Source organism: Diceros bicornis, chromosome 25 (assembly GCF_020826845.1).
Source record: "Diceros bicornis minor isolate mBicDic1 chromosome 25, mDicBic1.mat.cur, whole genome shotgun sequence".
Taxonomy (NCBI): domain Eukaryota; kingdom Metazoa; phylum Chordata; class Mammalia; order Perissodactyla; family Rhinocerotidae; genus Diceros; species Diceros bicornis.
In genome coordinates, this window is record NC_080764.1 from 4,123,999 (window position 1) to 4,144,777 (window position 20,779).

At 56.9% G+C, this 20,779-nt stretch overlaps 1 protein-coding gene across 1 annotated transcript in view; it reads left to right on the forward strand.

The window, feature by feature from the left end:
* CELSR1 (cadherin EGF LAG seven-pass G-type receptor 1) overlaps window positions 1-20,779 on the forward strand; it is a 149,832-nt gene that overhangs the window by 118,144 nt on the left and 10,909 nt on the right. Inside the window, 8 exon segments of the mRNA XM_058568133.1 lie at window positions 168-377; window positions 1,665-1,848; window positions 3,326-3,469; window positions 7,669-7,873; window positions 8,765-8,932; window positions 10,645-10,771; window positions 12,651-12,851; window positions 18,445-18,619. Coding sequence (XP_058424116.1) covers window positions 168-377; window positions 1,665-1,848; window positions 3,326-3,469; window positions 7,669-7,873; window positions 8,765-8,932; window positions 10,645-10,771; window positions 12,651-12,851; window positions 18,445-18,619 — 1,414 coding nt within the window.

Sequence of the window (20,779 nt, forward strand, 5' to 3'; positions counted from 1 at the left end):
TGCCACAGTGATCAACCAAAGTTCATTTTTGGGTTTCTGGGTTTTTTAAGTTCTTTCCTGACAAGGAAGTTTCCACCGGAAAGTAGGGGATTTCTGAATAAGAGGAAGGATTCAAAGCAACCACGGTGGGTTTGCAGATGTGGCGTTTGCTCCCCTCGTCATTCCAGAACGAGAAGCTGAGCCGTAACGAGACGCGGATGGATGGCGACGGGTCCCTGCGGCTGGCCAGGGCGCTGCGGAACGCCACGTGGCACGCGGGCGCGCTCTTCGGCAACGACGTGCGTACGGCCTACCAGCTGCTGGGCCGCATCCTGCAGCACGAGAGCGGCCAGCAGGGCTTCGACCTGGCGGCCACGCGGGACGCCGACTTCCACGAGGTAGGAGGTGGTGGGTGGATAGCCCTCAGGGAAGCCCCGCAGGCCGGGGGACGAGCCGGGAGCTCAGGCGCCCTGCAGGGGCTCAGAGGACGGCCGGGAGCCCTCACTCGGTTGTGACAGCTCCTCGTACCCGGTGTCCTTAGGGCAAAGCGTCACTTTCCACATGTGAGCCGAGGCCAGTGCAGTGACCAGCAGAGCGGAGTGGCAGCATTAGGAGCATTTTGTCCAGGGGACGTGCAGACCACAGTGTTGATGACAGTTGTGGCCGCTAACAGCTGACCACTTCTTACATGCCGGACAGTGTCCCACATGGTTTACGTGAACTAGCCCACTGATTCCCCACACACATCCTGTGATGTAGAGCAGTTACCACCCATTTTCCAGGTAGGGAAACTGAGGCACAGGGAGCCAAGGGCACACAGCTTGTAAGGGTGGGGCTCCAGAGCCCCCAGTCCCAACCACACACTCCGGGGTCCTGCTTTCAGAAGGACATGCTGTCTCCTACAAGGACCATCCTGTTTTGTGTTTGTCCAAGTAATGGGCCCCTAAGAAACGTCTGTTTAGAATAATTGGTGAGGAGACGTTTGTGACTGCTCTTGGAGGGGCACAGCGTCACCTTGTGCTTCCTCTTCACTCCTCTCTAGTCCTCCCTATGCACATAGAGCCCCTGCAGGGCCTCCCCATCTGTGCAGAGCCCCTGGGGGGCCTCCCTGTCCATGCAGAGCCCCCAGGGCCTAGGCAGGGCCCCTGCTTGCATTTCAGTCCAGGCCCGAGAGTTTGGGCCCATGGAGTTGTTCCCATTTTCAATTCTTTGCAAACAGAAGTTTCCCTTCCTGGTGCGTGTCTTGGGTTGGGGCCAAGCCCCCGTGGGTGGACGGCCTCCCATGTGTGCCCTGCACTGTCCACCTGTTCACATAAACCCCGAGGTGTGTGGGGAGGGAGTGCCACCCACAGAGTGACCCACAGCGTGTCCCCAGGCTGCCTCAACTGCATGCTCAGCGGTGGGGGCAGCGGTTTACCTGGTGGGGTTGGGGGTTCTCATGTAACCAGGGGCATCTCCCCTTTGCATCTCGGGGTGCACTTGGTGAACCACCATCAGGGCTTGTCCCTGACACAATGTCTTTGAAGTTGAAACACCAACAGTCTCTTCCCTGCTGTGATCCTGCCCAGCCTGCTCTTGGTGACCTAAAGGTTTCTAGAACCTGGTGTGCCCTGTCACATTAGCCAGGCCCCCATGGGGTGGCCGCGCATGTGAGCTGAGCACCATCTGTCTGTCTGTCTGACCAGGACGTCGTCCGCACGGGCAGCGCCCTCCTGGCTCCGGGCACCAGGGCCGCGTGGGAGCAGATCCAGCGGAGCGAGGGTGGCGCCGCGCAGCTGCTGAGGCGCTTCGAGGCCTACTTCAGCAACGTGGCGCGCAACGTGCGGCGGACCTACCTGAGGCCCTTCGTCATCGTCACCGCCAACATGAGTAAGGGCTGCGTGCCAGCGTGGAGGGCAGGGGATGCTCTCCGGGCGGATCCCGGGGCCCATCTGAGATACAGCCCAGCTTGGCCATCTCTCAGGATGGGTCACCAGCTCTGCCTCCGTTTCCTTGTCTGTAAAATGGGGAGAATGCAGCTCTCCTTGTCCAGCCTGTCAGAGATGATCGGCAGACACACACGCGTCACTGCCAGGCCCAGGAAATCGGGCACAGGTGCTGAGCAGGGGAGACTAGGAGTCGAGGAGCTGCGGGCATGATCTTGGTGGTCCTTGGGCCTCTCAGGACTTGGGTGTGAGACAGTCTAGGGAAGTGGGTGTGGAGGGTCTGGCCGCAGGTCCAGACTCACTCAGAGAGGCCCAGACCCAAGGAGGGACGTGGGACTGGGTGGCTGGGCACCTGGGCAGTGGGGAACACCCACCCTCCCTGGGCCAGGGGCTGAGCCATCAACAGAGCAAATGCCTGAGGGACCAAGTCACCCGCAGCTCCCAGGAGATGCTTCTCAGGGACAGAGGTTTAAATGGTCGGGTTCCTTCATGGAGAGAAAGCCCCGGAAGGTGGAACCAGCCCCCACCCACCCAGACAGAAAGTCGCTGGGGGCAGGGGCTCCTTGCTTCCTCCTCCTGCACGCGTTTACTAAGCACCCACGTGGGGGGCGCTGGGCAGTACCGAGGGCTTGTCCCTTCCCATGGAGTCACCCCATGATGGACCCAGTTATCTATCACGGAAAGGACCTGGGTCTTTAACCTGGAGGCAGCGTCCCTGACGTGAACCCTCAGGGGCTGACCCGGGAGGGGCCCTCGATTCCCGACCAGAAGATATTCAGGCTGGGCTGCACATCCCAGGCCCTTCCTGAGCCTCCGATCCCGCCTGCCCTGCGCTGGGGTGGAGGTGGCTTGCCTGGAGCATGCAGGGTGACTGTCAGCCTCTTTGTCATCAGACCCCCCAAGGCAGGGACAGTCAGCAGCAATGGAAAGTCACCCTGACAGCCTCAGACTCGACAGTGTCGGCGAACAAACAGAAGTCACGAGCCCCTTCGATCCGTCTTAGCGCCTGCTAGAGACAGAGGGAGAGAGAGAGTTAGGGCTTCTTAGTTCTGTTGCCTCCATCACAATCCATCTCTGCCACCTGGAAGGGATACCAACTGCAGGAAAGTCACATATCCGTGGGCTGGGGCTAGGAGGCGCACACTGCACACCATGCTTGTCTCCTGGGGCCCCCCCAGCAGACCCGAGCCAGATGGTTCTCGGATGCGACATTCAGTCGTCGAACTTGGCGCCGTGTTTTCTCCCTTCACGTGGAGGTTTTCTGCTGGGTAACTGTCAGCAGGTTTAAAGAACACAGAAGAGGAGGAGTAGATTCTGTTATCAAGATCCTTGGTCAGAGACAGCAGTTCTGGGGATGGTTTGAGAGAGCTCCGTGGGAGGAGTTGGGAGTCGTGTGTGATGGAAGTGAACTGTCCCCACAGTTCTTGCTGTCGACGTCTTCGACACATTTAACTTCACGGGCGCCAGGGTGCCGCGGTTCCAGGACATTCGTGAGGAGTTCCCAAAAGAGCTGGAGTCCTCCGTTGTCTTCTCTGCTGACTTCTTCAAACCACCCGAGAGAAAAGGTAGAGCCTCTTAGAAACCCAGTGCTGCTCGTGGGAGGTCTTGGAGGGTGGGGACCTCTGAAAGGTCCTGGGAGAATAAGCAAGACAGTTCTCCGTAGGAGAGCACATTCTGTGGGGGCACGTTGCATATGCACCCTGAAATCGGGGGGCCGACGGGGGTTTGCTGGTGTCAGACCCGAGTGGCAGGGCGGGTCGTTTCTTACAAACAGTTAATTTATAAAGTGACAAACGAGAGAGCCCTTCATTGTGCATGAGCTAGTCTTCCTGGATGTGCAGTGAAAATCTGCTTCTACGTGCAGGGAATACTTTAGAGTCTGGCCCCCACCCCTCTAAACAAACCAACAAACCGGAAGCCGTCTGTGTGCAGTTCCTCAGTCCTGGGTTAGGATTATAATACCAAACGGCTTAAACGTTTTGACTTTTCTCAAAGTGTTTTTCACAGATCCACTCCAGCTACTGAAAACATCTCAAAATAATAGGGACTCAAAAACGTAAAATTCTACAATGGACAATTTAAAATTTGAAATGTTTTTAGTAAATCAGTTTTATTTGTTGGTTATATGATACTATTATTCAAGTGTCTCAGAAACTTTTAAAGAGGTCTTGTCTGATGTAGGATCATGCTCGATACTGACCCCGTCTTTCCAGCTGTGTTTGATTTGGGGTAGATTTGGGTTTTCATGTTTGGCAGTGTATTTGGTCGGAACTCTCCTCAGAAGTGCCGTATGTGCATATGTACATAAACTGCTTACTATCTGGGCCTAGAAGTGGGCTCTTTCTCTGAGCTTGTCAGTGTTTCTGCTTCTGAACTGACCACTGGGTCATCTCTCGGGCCTGTGACCGTCAGGAGTGGGCACACAGGAGCCAAGTTTGCTTTAGAAAACCCTGTGGAAGAAGCTTCTGGTACCTGCTTCCCTGCTGTCCCGACAGCCACTGGCTGACGCCCAGGTCCCCTCAGCCCTGTACACGCGTTTTACTCACTGTGGCGTTTACTTTCCCTGCTGAAATGTCAGCTAGCACAGACACCACGGAGTAAACCCCCCGATTCTTTCACTGATGAGAAGACGCGCCCCCTGGCTTCTGTGACCTCCCCTGTCGATTTCCCCAAACCCCTGCCTCGCCCCGAGGCGGGGAAGCAGAGGAAAAGCATCGTAAACTCCATGAGCCGCAAGCGCGGCTGAGACCCGTCTGGGTGAGCTTTCAGGAGGTAGAGGGGGTGCAGTCCGGGCCCCTCGGCGTCCCACCAGCTGCTTGGATGTCCGTCCTGGACGACCTGCTTCTCTCTCCACCACCTACAGGATGACCATGTCGGCCCTAGGGCTTGGCTTGGAGGGTGGCCCCTGCCCCCTTTCACGCCCACCTTGGACATCGCCAAGCCGGCCCCCTCCACCTCAGACACTCACCTTTCCACCTTGGCCCAAATCCCTCCTCTGCCCTGACTCTCCTAGGCAGGCTCTCGTGCCAGCCCCGGCCTCCGGGCCCTAGCCTCCTCATGCCCTGGCCCACCCTTGGCCCAGACGGTGCAACGGTGAGTCTCGCCTGTTCTGCTGGGGTGAGGTGCCCCTGGATGTCCCACCCGAGGGGAGTCTGCCGTGCCCACTCGCCCACTGACTCATTAGTTGGAGACACGACGAGCCAGTAGAGTCATGGAAAAAACTAAGGCCTTAGACTCAGTGATTTGTTTGGAGCCAGGCGCAACACAAGGAAGGGGTGGGCTTGTTCACTGCTGCGAGGCGTGCTCTGGGGTCCTCCAGCTCCTGCGAGGGGCCACCTGGAAGCTGAACCCTCTCCTGTGTCAGAGAAGCCACTAAATGAGAGGCCGCAGGAGCAGACTGTGGGGAACGCTTAGGGGGAACTGAGTCAGTATCTTCCTTTGCTTCCCACTTTATGGGACTTTATAGGAGTGGAGAACTTGTAAATGTACTTGCTGGGCAAGGATAATTACATCCGCCCAAGTCAAGTCGGAGCCCTTGACTGGGTGGCGTCTGGCCCAAGTGGGGGTGGGGGGACCTGGGAGGATCATCTAGCCCAGGGAGCACCTGGGGAGAGCATTGGCCCTGTCACTCAAGAAAGCCCCCAGGCTGCACTGCCTTCCCTCCAGAAAGGAGCTGGGGACCGCTCAGTTAGGTGAGGCGTGCCAAAGCAGGTACATGGGTGGTGACGCCCTGCACTGGGCCGGTGAGACACACCAGCTGTGGCCTCCTATGCTCACCTTCCAGAACGCCGCTCAGCACAAACCCTGAAAAACAGCAACCCTTGTAGCAATTAGAGCCGCATCCCCGCCTGACCCCAAAGCCAGTGTCCATAACCAAGGTTGTTAACCGACCTGAGTGTGGCTAATCCGTGTCACTAACCAGCCTGAGTGTCTCTAAGCAATATTGTTAAGCAGCCTGAGTGGGGCTAACCAGTGTTGTTAACCAGTCGTTGACCAGCGTGGCCGTGAGCAGGGGTGGGAGGACGTGGAAGGAGTGTGTGCCGTCTCGCAGGGGCGGACACCAGTTGGTCAGAGGGCGTTTTGCTCGGATTGGTTAGTTAGCTCTTCTGAGCCTCGGGCCTTCCAGTGTGCAACGTCCCCATCCAGAGATGACACCCTCCCCCATCGCATCTTACAGCCCCTCCACAGGCTCGTCTCCCAGGCCCTCCCCCTCCCCAGCCACAGTCACCCCTCCAAGACCTCCCTGTCCCTCAGGCTTGCCCCTCCCGCCTCCCTGGAGCCCACGCTCTCCAGCAGCCTGTGCTGGCAGTGGGTGGTCTGGATGGTTCCAGAGGTGCAGCCAGGGGGCATTGTGTCGTTTGTGGCTGAGTGTGGCCATGTGTGCCTCCTGCAAGGTTAGGGGAGAAGCAAGGGAGTGTTCCCCTGCTGGTGGGGTGGGCTGAGGGCTGATGCCCCCACCTGTGACCCCATGGGCACGCTGACGGGGATTCAGGTTTAAACCGGGGCCTCCAGCATCCATGGTTGCACGCTCCAGTCAGTGGAGAGAAATTTTAAGCAGGTACCCCCCAAAATATATATATTTTTTTATTTATGGGATCTATACATGGCCTCTCGTATGCCTATAGCTTGTACGGTTTAAAACACGCCTGTGTTTTATGTGAAATAAAAACATGAGACACAAACCCCCATGAACTCACACTTCCCCCACATGCTCCTTGAGCAGCCCTTGGGGAGACCCCTGCGTTGGGGGTGGACGTCAGCTGGTCATCACATGACAGCTGTTGCTTTTTGTTTAATTGTGGTGGAATACGTGTAACATAAAATTCTCCATCCTAACCGTTTTTGGGTGCGTAGTTCAGCAACATTAAGTACGTGCACATTGTTGTGCAGCCATCACCACCATCCATCTCCAGAACCTTTTCATCTTGTGAAACTGAAACTCTGTCCCCATTAAACACTGACTCCCCATCCCACCTCCCCCAGCTTCTGGTAACCACCATTCTACTTTCTGTCTACAAATCTGACAGGTCCAGGAGCCTTATGTAGGTGGAATCCTACAGTATTTCACTGACTCCTTTCACTTAGCGTGACGTCCTTAAGATTCATCCTTGTTGTAGCGTGTGTCCATGCTTCCTTCCTTTTTTTTTTTTTTGTGAGGAAGATCAGCCCTGAGCTAACATCCATGCTAATCCTCCTCTTTTTGCTGAGGAAGACCAGCTCTGAGCTAACATCTATTGCCAATCCTCCTCCTCTTTTTTGTTTCCCCAAAGCCCCAGTAGATAGTTGTATGTCATAGTCGCACATCCTTCTAGTTGCTGTATGTGGGACGTGGCCTCAGCATGGCCAGAGAAGTGGTGTGTCAGTGCGCGCCCGGGATCCGAACCTGGACCGCCAGTAGCAGAGCACGCACTTAACCGCTAAGCCACTATTCCTTCCTTTTTAAGGCTGAATAGTATCCCATTGTGTGGCTAGACCACCTTTTGTTATCCCTTCCTCTGTTGATGGACACTGGGTTGCTTCCACCTTTTGGCTGTTGTGAGTCGTGCTGCTGTGAATGTGGGTATATGGTATCTCTTTGAGTCTCTGCTCTCAGTTCTCCAGGGCGCATACCCAGAGGTGGGATTGCAGGGTCACTTTTGAGGAACTGCCTGCTGTTTCCCACAGAACATGTCTTCCTAAAGGAAGCACTTGCTCAAGTAGAAGGCAATTTGGTGGGACCCCAGGTGTCCGGCCCCCACGCTCACACTCTGTGCTCACATTGCAGAGGGCCCCACGGTGAGGCCGGCAGGTCGCAAGGCCGCCCCGCAGATGGCACACCCTGAGCCCGGCGCCGAGAGGGAGGCCCCGTTCAGGAGGCGGAAGAGGCACCCCCAGGAGCCCGGCCAGTTCGCCGTCGTCCTGGTCATCATCTATCGGACCCTGGGGCAGCTCCTGCCCGAGCACTATGACCCCGACCGCCGCAGCCTCCGGTAAGGCCATCCCCATGAGGGCATGGAGGGCCTGTTTCTGGAGAGTTCTGAGGCTTTCGTAAGTCGAAGTCTCGACCACCCGAACATCGGAATAAGGACATTTCACTGTGACCCTGGCCCAAGGCCAGAGACCAGTGCCCTGGAATTGCCCTTGGACAGAGGTTCTGGATCTGCCAGATGGGCCCTGTCACTTGAGTTTCTGCCAAGAACGCCCCCTCCCAGCACACATCCCGCCTCGAGCCTCGGTGGATACCGTTGACACACCAGGCTCAGGAGTATAATTCCTGCTCAGAGGGTCCATCCCCTGACACCTGTCTGCCCTGGGCCGCTGGTGGCCCCAGCACTAGGGGCTGCTCGGTGGATACTGGATGGAAAAATGAATCATGCCCAAAGGGGCTTCGTGGCCCTGATCAGAGGCGGGCACACTGCGAGGCTCCACTTTATCAACCTTAATACCATTTCCAGATCCTTCCCTGGGTCTTTCGTCTTCATGTTCATCCTTCCTAGTGGCTGGATGAGATTCTTCCATGAGCTGTCACTATCCCACTAGGTTTCTTTTATTGGATATTTCAGCCCTTTCCAGGGGTTCTGCTGTTACATATTATGGCGTGCACCATCTCCTCGCACATACTTTCTCTTCATTTTTAAGTGAAGTCCGCCTTTGACCCACAGGTGACACGCTCCGTGTGCATGCCCCATCAGTGATAAAACCTGCATGGAGCACGATGCTGTCACAGCCCAGGCCCTGCCCGAGAGCAGAGGCCTTGGCTCCGCACTCGAGCCCTGTGATTCAGTCCCTCCTAGAGAGACGCCTGTCCTGTGTCCTCCTCACGGTGGCACCCAGGTGTTTTCTAAGTGCGTTTGTCCCTGTGCTCTCGCTTCTCAACACAGGCTGCCTAACCGGCCCGTCATTAACACCCCGGTGGTGAGCGCGGTGGTGTACAGCGAGGGGGCGCCGCTCCCCAGCCCCCCAGAGAGGCCCGTCCTGGTGGAGTACACCCTGCTGGAGACCGAGGAGCGCACCAAGCCCGTCTGTGTGTTCTGGAACCACTCCATCACGTAAGGGTGACGCGGGAGCCGGAGTGGCCACCTCTTGCCCCTAGGCTGGGCGTTTCCGCGTGGGGGCTGTGATGAGGCTGGAGCTTGCACGGGTCCCCACGGGTCTCCCTTGGCAGGGTGTCCCCAGGGCATTCTCTTGTGGTCTGTTGCTCCTCTTCCAGCCCCTCGTGGGGCAGGAGGCTCATCCTGCGGTTGTCAGAGTTCCCTATGTGTGTGCAGTTACACACGTGCACATATGCGTGTACACAGACACACCTGGAAACACAGACACGTATACATGTGCACACACACAGTTATGCACGCATGTGCACACATATGCACAGGCACACATAGAGGCCTCTGGAGAAGGTCAGCACAGAGAAGAGCCTCCCACCTGCAGGACTCTCATGATGCAGCAGCCGACGAGGGCCCAGCCCACCGCCAAACAAGGAGGGACACACACAGGAGGTGGGGCTCAGAGACCAGGCCCAGGGGCCCTTCCGCCAACAGCGGGCAGTCCCAGATGTGTGTGGGGGCACCTGCCTCAGATGGGGGACCCTGACCTCAGCCGGCCCGCCCAGGAGACAACACAGCAGCTGCTGGGGCTGGTTTTACCCTGTGGAGGCTGCACCCGCCTCGGCAGGGTCCATTCCACCCATCCCCTGATCCATGCTTGCAGTGGGGGTTGACTGCTGTGCGTCTGGGACTTGGTTCCCGTGCAACTCAAACATCCCCTGCAGTCACTCTTCCCTGGACTGAGTTGGGTTCCACTGAGTGGGGCTCTGCTGGGCACTGTGCCGGGTGCTGGCACCCGGGGTGAGGAGGAGAAGCCCGGCCCACACGGGGCTCCTGCTAGGAGGCAGGTTTGGCTCGGCAGAGACCGTGCGTCACTCTCTCCTCCTTCTGTATGTTCCAAATTCTAGTTAATGAGATGCTGGTGTAGTGTCTAGAGTATAATAGATGCTTGGCGTACAAAAGACAGAATGGCAGACCCACTTTCACGCTGAGGGCAGTGTTAAGGCTTTGGTGTGCCTCAGGCATGGCCCTCCTGCTGGTCATTCATTGAATCCTGGCAATTAGCTCTCGCTCTAATTACATCTCTGCTTTCTGTGCACCTGTCATCCCGGGATCTTAAAGTTCTTGGTAAACACGGATTTGCCTTCCCATCCCATTTTACAGATGAGTAAACTGAGGATCAGAGAAGTTACTTGACTTCCCCAGAGTCAGGGAGGCTGACACACCCCCATAGCGGCTTGTCATTTGGGGTGTCCCATCAATAGAACGGGAGTAATAATGGGGCCCTGCTTCCAGGCAGTTGCCATAAAACATTTTGCAATCTGAAGATGAAAGTGTAGGACAAATGCGCGATATTATTTCTTAAATCATCTAGACTCAAAAGAAGACAGAAGTACAAAGTGGCTGTTTTAATAACTGACTATTATGGTTTCTGATAAAAGGGGCATGTGGTGGACCCAAGATGTCCCCATTTAAGTTTTACTGCTGGATGACACATAAACGTCAACTTCAGAGGGTGCTCATTAGAGGCTCCACGAGAGGGTGAGGAGGGCGTTCACACGGTCCCAGGTGCAGCCAGCGCCGTGGTCCTCGGAGCGGGGACCGTGGCGCTTGTCTTGGGCACAGTGAGGATGCTGCTCGGGCTCCAGCGGGGGCAGGAGGGCCTCGGAGACCCTGGCGGTGGAGGGAACCATCTCACCCCCGACTTTTCTCTGCAGCCCCAGTGGGACTGGAGGGTGGTCAGCCAAGGGCTGTGAGCTGCTGTCCCGGAACCGGACCCACGTTGCCTGCCAGTGCAGCCACGCCACCAGCTGTGCCGTGCTCATGGACGTCTCCAGACGCGAGGTGGGCGCTCCCCCACGGGCAACCCTGCCCAGCTGGTGAGGGTGTCCAGGGATTAATTCCTTTCGAGATTTAGCCTATCCCCCAAGCCTACCCCCTCGACAACTCCATCTTTCCTTCTAAGTGATTTGAACAAACTGAATTGACCGATTTAAAATTCGTGTTCCATGAGCATTGGCCAGAATCTGGTAGGATTTCCATAACAAAAGCCCCTTAAAAGGGTTTTCAGAGAGCCCAGGTTGTAAATTAAAAACCGTGATGGCAGACCCGAACCTCAGACTGAAAAGAAACTCCTGGAGTATGCACCTCACTTCAGCGCAGGGTTCTCAGTGGTCTGCTAGATGGTGCTGTTTCTACCCCACTTTAAACTTTAAGGAAGAAAAGAGACGGCTGGCGGGAACAATGGGAATATCTCCCTTCAGCGCCACACTCTCGGGCCCCACAAGACAAAGGAGGCCAGTCAGGAGGCACCGAGCAGCGGGGCGGCTAATGTTTAACCTCTGGCATTTTCCGCAGCCTGGGACTGCGAGCCGGCCTCCGGGCCCGCGGATGAACGGGCAGTGGGGCCCCAGCAGGGCGCGGCGGTGAGGTCAGCCTGGGCTGGGCGTGTGCAGGACACTGGTGTCTAGGAGCCAGAAGACAGGCCTGGGGTGACCTCACCCGGCGCCCACTTTTCGGGCCTGGAATGTAGCCCAGGAGGCCAGGCCATGACCCTCCCAAGGGCTCTCTGGTGTTCAGCGGCCTGAGTTTCTGTCGCATTCTTGTGGGGGTGAGTCAGCCATGGGTTGCTGTTGCGGCTGTCGTGGTGACAGGAGGAGAGCTGGGCTGTGGGTGACGTGCCCTCGGGGTGCGCGAGAGTGCCCTCAGGCCTTCCGCCGACAACAGAGCTCTCTTGGGCAGGTGGCCCTGGGTCCTGGCCTGGCGGGAGTTAATTATTAGTGGTCTTTGTCCACGTAGGGGTGGGATTTGGGGGTCGTCTCACGACCAGGAAGCCAGGCAGTGCCACAAGCAGACTCACGGGTGGAAGAAGCCGCAATTCAGGTGGAAGAAATGAAACCAGAGCAGGGATCAAAGACTGCCAGCCCTGGTGCCTCAGATCCAGAGGTCCCTGAATAGCCCCCAGCCATGGGGAAGTCGGGCTGAGGCTGCAGGCTTCCGGCCCCCTGCAGCAGGACTGCAGCCTCCGGGTGGACCCCCGAGAGCCCGCACTCGAAGGAGCTACAGAAAGAGATCTCTGAGCACTCCGTCCTCCCATCCCCACCCAGGCCCGGCTCCCCATGCTCCCCTGAGTAGCCCCGGCCCAAAATTCCGTGTGAGTTCTAAACAGCGCTTTCCGGACATTACCAGGGAACCAGAGCTGCTTGTTGTCCAGATGCCAAAACTCTGCAGGTCGCTGGGTCCTGGACAAGTGCCATATTTTGCAAAAGCACAGGAGACAATTGCAGTCCCCTGCAGCTGCGACCCATCAGCCTCTTGTGTGAACTGCGAGTCTGTTTAGAAGGCCTCTCCCAGCTCAGAATTTTGGGTGGACAGGCTCAGCATCTCCTGGACAGCAGGATTTATGTGTGAGGTTTTTTGTTTTTTTATTACAGCAAAATATACAGAACATAAAATTCACCATCTCAACCACGTGCATGTACCGCTCAGGGGCATGAAGTCCATTCCCATTGTTGTGCAGCCATCGCCACCATCCAGCTCCAGAATGTCTTTTCATCATCCCACACTGTGCATTTGGTTTTTGTTCTTGGTTTCTGCCATCCAGAGGACCATGTCGTCGTCACGTGGGTTCCTCCCCGTGATAGTCGTTAATGTGTCTTTATTGTGCAAAAGCCCCCTCAGAGCCACAGCCCTGACATTCTGCTTTTAACCACCCCGCCCGCAGCACGGAGAGGTCCTGCCCCTGAAGATCATCACCTACGCTGCCGTGTCCTTGTCACTGGCTGCCCTGCTGGTGGCCTTCGTCCTCCTGGCACTGGTGCGGACGCTGCGTTCCAACCTGCACAGCATCCACAAAAACCTCACGGGGGCGCTCTTCTTCTCCCAGCTGGTCTTCGTCATCGGGATCACACAGACGGAAAACCCGGTGAGGCCCCTCTGCCCCCCGGCCTCGGGCCCACATGTGCAGCTGCACGGATGCCGGCGCGGAGGGCCCGAGCTTTCTCGTTTGCTGCAACAGTGGAGGGGGTGTCTCCTTTCTAAGGGGCTGGGCGGGCGTTCACTGCTCTTTCAGTCTACTGGGTGCAGCAGGGAATCTCATGGGAAGTTGGGGACCCCGGCCCAAGTCCGGGGGCTTGTCGCTTTGTGTTGGGTGGGAATCTCCCTCCAAGGGTGTGCGTGGGAGCCACGTCACAAAGGCCGGGGGCTCCACATGCGTCAACTGTTACTTTCCTGATGTAGACACTAGTGATTTCATCAGAAATTACAGTCATTTGCCAAACCCCAGCGTCCTGCGAGCTGTGACTTGAACTTCTGTGGCCTGAAGACACGCGATGCATGTTGTTAACGAGCGTCCCTGTCGGGCGGCATCTCCCACCCACCCCTGAACTTTCTGAGGGGTCATGGCTGAGTTTTCTGTGGAAGCCCATGTGCTTCCCCAGAGAGGGAGAGAGACGTCTAGAATGGCCCAGAACTCAGTGAGGTGGTGTTGGCGGGTAGAGAGGGTTGACGAAGAGACAGCAGCTTGCTGAGAGAATAAATGGAGGAGAAGCAGAGGGGAGAGAGGAAGGTGGGCGAGCTCCGATGTGATCTGGTTAGATATAGGGGCGTCTTGCTCAAGCCACCCCAGTTATGTGGACTCCTGGGGTGTCGTGGGCTCCTGGGGTGTCATGTATGCTCCTGGGGTGTCACGTGTGCTCCTGTTTTGTCATGTGTGCTCATGGGGTGTTGCATAGGCTCATGGTAATTATCACTGGGTGATTAGATTATATACGGGGTATGATGGACCTCACAGAAAAATCTAAACCAATCTACAGACACATTATGAGAAATTGGAGAGTTTAGCAAGGTAGCTGGCTATTACTGGAGAAATATATGTAAAATCAGTTGCATTCCTGCGCACCAGCCACAAAGTGGCTTTAAAATGTAATTTACAAAGGAGCGAGTAGCAGTGACTGTGGTGGAGACCCCGGGAGAGACGCCTTTTGAGTCTGGCTGTGAGGGAGGAGAGGAGGAGATACTGGCTGCAGCTGGAGGCGGAACTGGGGCTGGTGGAGCTCGTGGGATGTGAGAGATCTGAGCCACGTCATGTCAAGGGGAGGGAGGGAGGGCTGGGTGTGGGTGAGGACCCTGGGGAGGGGGACCAGCTTTGGACGGGGAGGTGGCAGCACTGTTGAGATCATGGGGACAGAAAAGCAAGAGGAAGGAGGAGGAGGAAGGTTTGTGACTTTGGCAGCCTCTGGCTGGTTGCGAATGATTTTCCATTTTTACAAAGGGGGTTTTCAAAATACAAGGGTCACAGCACACGATGGGGGTGCAGGGGGAGGTGCAGGGTCTGTGCTCGAGACTTTACATACATGCCTGGTATCTAATTGATACATCCCTGGGGCCCAGGAGGGGGTAGCATCCCTTCTTACAGGTGAGAGAGCTGGGGGCCAGCGAGGTTGAGTGACCCGCCCAAGGGCACACAGTTCTCTTCATGTGTGTTAGTTCATGTGTCCATCACTAAATGGTGACCCTAATAGCCCTGGGGAGATGTGAGGCCAGCTGACCATCACACATGATTATGTTGTGACTCCGGGAAGTTCAGAGGTTACTCTCAACTAATCCTGATCTCCCCCAATGTGAGCAATGGGCCGTCACTCTCTCAGTGGGCCGTTCCCATGCCGCTGCCCTGTGCTGTTGACATAGCTATCATTTCTTCATTCCTCATGTAGTGAGGACTATTAATTGTCACTGTATTAAGCCTACCAAAGACCCAGATTCGAGAAGCCCTCCCATCCCTGCCCGTGGAGCCCACATTCCAGACACAGATCTGGATGATGGTACATGATTGTCAGGTGCCCACTTGACGCCACGGTGGCGGGTCAGGGAGCTGTGCCTGGTCAGGGAAGGGCTGAACAAGACCGTCCATTTGCTGTCCAACAGGAGAGTCCAGAATAAGTCGGGGACAGGTTGGGGATCTGGTCATCCAGAGCCCCAGGGGCTGTGCCAAGCAATGCCATCTTTTGCAAGCAGCGTTGCACCATGGAGAGTCTTGACTGGGTCTGCATTTTAGGAAGACCACCCTGGCAACAAGGGGAAGATGGGTGGAGGAGACTGGAGGTCAGAAAAGCAGCCAGGAGGCTATTGTCAGAGGTCTGGAGGTGGAGTCGAGGCCCAGAACTGAGGCCAGGACAGTGGGCATGGGGGAGGGGCAGGAGTCAGGGCCCACCGGGCATGGAGGGCAGGCGGAGGAAGGACTGGGGATGCCTCAGGTCTCCAGAAGGGGGCGAGTAGGTGAGGACGCCACTGGATGAGATGAGAACTCAGACAGAGCAGCAAGTCTGGGCGAGGCTGGACATACTAGTCGGGGGGCTGAGGAACGTGCGATGGGGAGGCATCGCCTGGCGTGAAGAGGAAGTGTGTCTGTGGGAACGAACAGGTCCTAGGACTAAATAAAAAGACAAAGATGGAATATTCTGGCCAGCTGGTCGAGGCCACTTGCCTCCTTGAGCTCTTCTTCCTCTTCTCAGGAGGACAGACCCATACGTGCTTGTTGGACGAGCAAGGGCAAATCTTGTGGCCCTCCAGGGGCTCTGTAAGGCAGGGCACTGGGCTGGCGTCGGCCGGGTGAGAAGTCCTCCCCTGTGGTCCTGCTGCAGCGGTTCCTCGGCACCCGGCCAGGCGTGTCAGGCGCACCTCTGCCTGTGTGCACGGCCTTATCAGTGCATCAGACAGGTGACGGCTCTAGGGGTGGAAGCTGCTTGACTCATTTCACAGCCGTTCCCATGTGCCTTTGAGTGGTCTCCAGAAAGGGGAGTCGAGTTGGTGGTAAGCCACTCCTTGCAACTAAACACCACATGGGAAATGCAGAGAGCCTGTCTGATCGTTTCAAGCACCGACTCCTGTGCTACCTGGAATGAGAGCTTTCCAGCCAGCCACGCTCCGGTGAGCACGAAGAAGAGAAGGAATGCTGCAGCCATAATTCTAGGGGCTTGGCACTGCACCTGGTCTTCATGGGTTTTCTGGAAACTCACAATCCTATCTCTGGGCGAGGTTTTTCATCTCCCGGATTACTGGCAGGCTGAAATGATTTATGATGCATTAGTGTTTTGTCTTTGTTCTGTTTCTGGGAAAGTTAGTCCATTTAGTGCAGAAGTCTGTGCATGTATGGCCCCATAATGTTTCAAAATGTCGTATTTCTAGGGCTGCTTTTTTTTTCAAAAGGTGGTTTTGTGGGTTTGCTTTTCACATTGTTTAAGGCAACAAGCCAACCAACCTCCTCCCCATTCTTCCTTTTCCTAAGCCAACCGTGCTTTGCACACGGGGGACGTGGGGGGTGTTTGGTGTGGGGTTCACCCAGCTCCAGGCTCACCGGTCTCGAAGCCCAGACTCTCCCCTTTCCTGACTGTGTGCAGCGTCTGAGGCAAAGGGCATGTCATAACCCAAGCTTCTGTTTTTTCTTCTGCTTGGGCCCTGCTGTGTACTGTATTTGACAAATGTTAATGCTGGAATGGTCCCTCCCATGTCTCTGGGGTTTAGTTTCTGGAGAGATCATGGCCTCTCGAGGTAGATGTGGCAGCAGGTGGCGCTCGTCTCCCCAGCCAGCCCACACTCTGTGGAGCTCCCCACAGGGCACGCGGACCTGGGGCCTGAGCAAAGAGGCTTCCGGCGTCAGGCAAGGTGGTAGCCCTCCCTGTGTCTCCTCCTGCTCTTGTGTCTATTGGAGTTGAGGTGTCTCCTTGGCACAAACACTGAGACCTTGGTGGGGCTGATGTGACAGCAGTGAGGATGGAACAGAATGTGTCAGGGGCTGGGTCCAGATGTCAGGTGTGATGGGGGTGGGGCCCAATTGGGGGTATGGTCAGGGTCCTGGCTGGTTATGAGGGTGTGGTCAGGGGCGGGGCCCAGCTGTGGGTGTGGCTCCACTGTGGATGTGATGGGGTGGGGCCCAACTGTGGGTGTGGTCAGGGGCAGGGCCCAGTTGTGAGGGTGTGGTCAGGGATGGGGCCCAGTGGTGGGTGTGGCCCAACTGTGGGTGTGGTTAGGAGTGGGGCCCAGCTGTGGGTGTGGTCCAGCTGTGGGTCTGCTCAGGGGTGGGGCCCAGCTGTGGGCGGGGTCCAGCTTTGGGTGTGGTCAGGGGTGGGGCACAGCTGTGGGCGGGGTCCAGCTTTGGGTGTGGTCAGGGGTGGGGCACAGCTGTGGGTGTGGTCCAGCTGTGGGTCTGCTCAGGGGTGGGGCCCAGCTGTGGGCGGGGTCCAGCTTTGGGTGTGGTCAGGGGTGGGGCCCAGCTGTGGGTGTGGTCCAGCTGTGGGTCTGCTCAGGGGTGGGGCCCAGCTGTGGGCGGGGTCCAGCTTTGGGTGTGGTCAGGGGTGGGGCCCAGCTGTGGGTGTGGTCCAGCTGTGGGTATGGCCAGGGGTGGGGCCCAGCTGTGGGTGTGGCCAGGGGCTTTCTCTTCCCCCTCCCCTGAAGACTGCCCTCTCCTACCCTGCCAGTCCATCTTCCTAGGACGCGGAGGGGTGCCTGCCCACATCTCCCTGCTGGCCGCCCTTGGCCTTGGGAGTCCTGGCTGGGGCACGCCCTCCCAGAAGGACCTGAGTGAGGCTGCTCTGGGCCAAGAAGGCACAGAGCTCTTCAAGGTCCATCCTAGAGCACCTCAGACTGAATTTGCACTGCTGGCCTCAGAGGCTGGGCTTCCTGTGACTCCAGTGCCCCCAGCCCCTCCCTGGCACTGCCTTCCTCCTGTTCTCATGCCATGTTCCATGTCCAGGGACATAGGGCTGGCCCAGCAAGGTCGCCAGAGGCCGGGATGCTGTCTCTCAGCTGCCCTGTGGAAGCTGACTTCCTCTTCCTGGCACTCGGCCAGCCTCCAGACACACCACCCCCAGCAGAGGACAGAACAGGACAGGCTCTCATCCCTGTTCTTTCTTTGGTGGAAGATATATGTCTCCATGAAATCAGTGCAGGCAAAATGAACTGGTTCTTATTTGATGGGGAGGTCATGAAGCTGGAGCCTCCTGCCTCCTCTGGCTGCCCCTGCTGGACCGAGGAGGTCTGCATGAGGGTCAGGGCGAAGGCCAAGATCACGATCTGGGGACCACAGCCTGAGCAGGCCGCCTCCACAATATTTTTTTAACTTTAAATTAAATGCCAACATTTCCAAATTTGGAACCATCACATGAAAATACCAATTTCCAACTTCTCTTGAAAACACTAGAGGCTCTGCCTACCCCCGCGCCCCTGGGCTGTGCTCACACCTGCCACTGATCAGGGCTGGGGAGGGTCCCTGGGCCCCCAGGTGCCTCACTTCTCGTCCTCTGATCCACATCAGAGCCTGAGACGCTGTGACTCTTGGTGCTCGGCCACTCCTGGGTGAATCAAATGGAGAAAAACAACTAACTTGATTTCCTTTTTCAGATCTACAGACCCTCACGTTTGCAAAGTGGCCCGATTTGGTCACTTCCCTCCCCGGCCCTCAGCCCTCGGTGCAGGGGGTGTGGTCCCGGGGGACTGGCACTGAGTGGGCTCCCTGTCCACAGTTTCTGTGCACGGTGATTGCCATCCTCCTGCACTACGTCTACATGAGCACCTTCGCCTGGGCCTTCGTGGAGAGCCTGCACGTCTACCGCATGCTGACTGAGGTGCGCAACATCGACGCGGGGCCCATGAGGTTCTACTACGTCGTGGGCTGGGGCATTCCAGCCATTGTCACAGGTGAGGACGCACAGAGCAGCCCCGCTGGGGTGGCCTGGGGCGGGAACCGACCACCACTGCAGGGGAATCCATGTGACATGCTGACACAGGAACCCAGTCAGATAAGCCAATGTCCTCTGATGCGGGTGGAGGAGCTCTCAGGCCTCCTCCCTCTTCTGTACCCAGCTCTGCCCGCCCGCAGCAGAGGAGGCCCCAGCCCTGCATGCTCATCTGCACACATGAGTGTGATCAGTCAGTGTCTACCTGGGGGGACAGGGCCTTGAGAACTGGGCCTGGGGCTGTTCAGGGTTCTGTCTATGGCACTAGAGAAAAACTCCACATCTGTCCACTGAGTGGGTGGATGGATGGATGGATAGATGGATGAGTGGATGGACAGACGGATGGATGGATGGATAGATGGATGAGTGGATGGACAGACGGATGGATGGATGGATAGATGGATGGGTGGATGGACAGACAGATGGATGGATGGATAGATGGATGGGTGGATGGGTAGATGGATGGATGGATGGATGGGTAGGTGGGTGGATGGATGGGTAGATGAGTGAGTGGATGGGTAGATGGGTGAATGAATGAACAGAACAGCAGCACTTCCTCAGCACAGTTTTCACTAAGTATCAAAGTCAAAGTTCCTTTTGAGAAAGATCCACACTTCTGTTCACAAAGAAAGAGCTGAACCCTCTTCTCCTCAGTAATCCCCAGGTTCCAGGGATCCATGCAGGCTCGAGGCAGTGGGAGGCCACGATTAGAACATTCAGGGGCTTCTCAGAAGAAACCTGACTCCTCCTTGTGGACTCCTGTGAGGGTCAGACCTGAGGCCGGCTATTCCACGTGGTCACTCTAAGTGGGTCTTCCTCATTTTACAGGAGAAGTCACGTGACTTTCCCCATTCACGTCACAAACGCTTATTGGCCCCGGGCTGGCCATAGTGGGCACGAGTGACACACAGGAGTGCCCTCACCTTCCCGCAGCTCCCGCCTGCTGGGGACTGAGGGCCCTGACCAGGTAGGGGTGGCGGGTGGCAGGGGGAAGGTCTTGCAGAGAGGGGGCTGAAGGAAGCAGCCCTGAGGCGGAGGCCCCTTCCGTCTGAGCCACAGGGACAACTTTACACAGAGAAGACTATTTTCTGTGACTTGTTTTTCATCTCAAGATAAACACCTCATCTGGGCAAAGATACCGCCTCGCTGTCAAGTTGCACGTTGTGAAATGGCACTGCCTCTGAGACAGCTGTGGAGTCTAAATTCAGATATTTCACATTTCTAACTTACTTTAAAGACAGTTTTTTTTTTTTTTAACGCTTAAGCCTCTTGCAGAAGAACTTAAAGCAATTCCCAGGGAACCTCGGGCTGAGATGGAGGCTGGCTTGTTCCTGCCGGCTTTGTTTCCACCTCTCCCTGCCTGGCCCCGCCTGCCGTCCACATGTGGCCCAGCTGGCCCTCTCCTGCCTGTTCTGCCATCTGTGTGTGTGGGGGGGGACACACGTTCCCATCTCCACCCCACCTTGTGGTCACCTCGGGTGTCCCCTCCAGACGGGGGCTAAATGGAGGAGGGCGTCTCCGCCCAGACGTTGCTTGGGGTGCCAGACACCCAAGCAGTGGAAGGGCAGGCTGTCTGGGGCCGTGGCGACAGGCCTTGTCTCAGGGCCGTGGGTGCCTGTCCCAGCCTGGGCCCTCCGGAATCCAAGGGACCTGGGTGGCTGGTCCTCTCAGCCCGTTTTCCTGTGAGCTTTCCTCAACCCCCACCAAGACTCAGTTACCTAAACCCCCTACGGGATCAGGAGTGTGCATTCATTCATTCATTCATCCGTGGAGTGCCTCTTTTATGCCAGGCTCTGTTCTAGGCCCGGAGTCAGCAGTGAGTGAGAACAGCAAAGCCTTTAGTCCCCAGGGAGTCGCCCCTCCAAGGAAGACGGGCGATTTAACGTCCTCCAGCCCACTTGACTGGAGGTTCATCCGCGGACCCTGCACTGTTGTGGGCTCAGAGCTGAGGGAGAGGTGATGGGGACCTGCTCTCACCTGGGACAAGACAGGCCGGGAAGGCTTCCTGGAGGAAGCGCTGTGTGCACTGGAGGGCAAATAGGAACAAGGTGGTGGAGAGGGCAGGGGAGCGTGCCTCTGTGGCCCAGCATTGTGTGGGGACCGATGGGAGCATGGCTGGTTG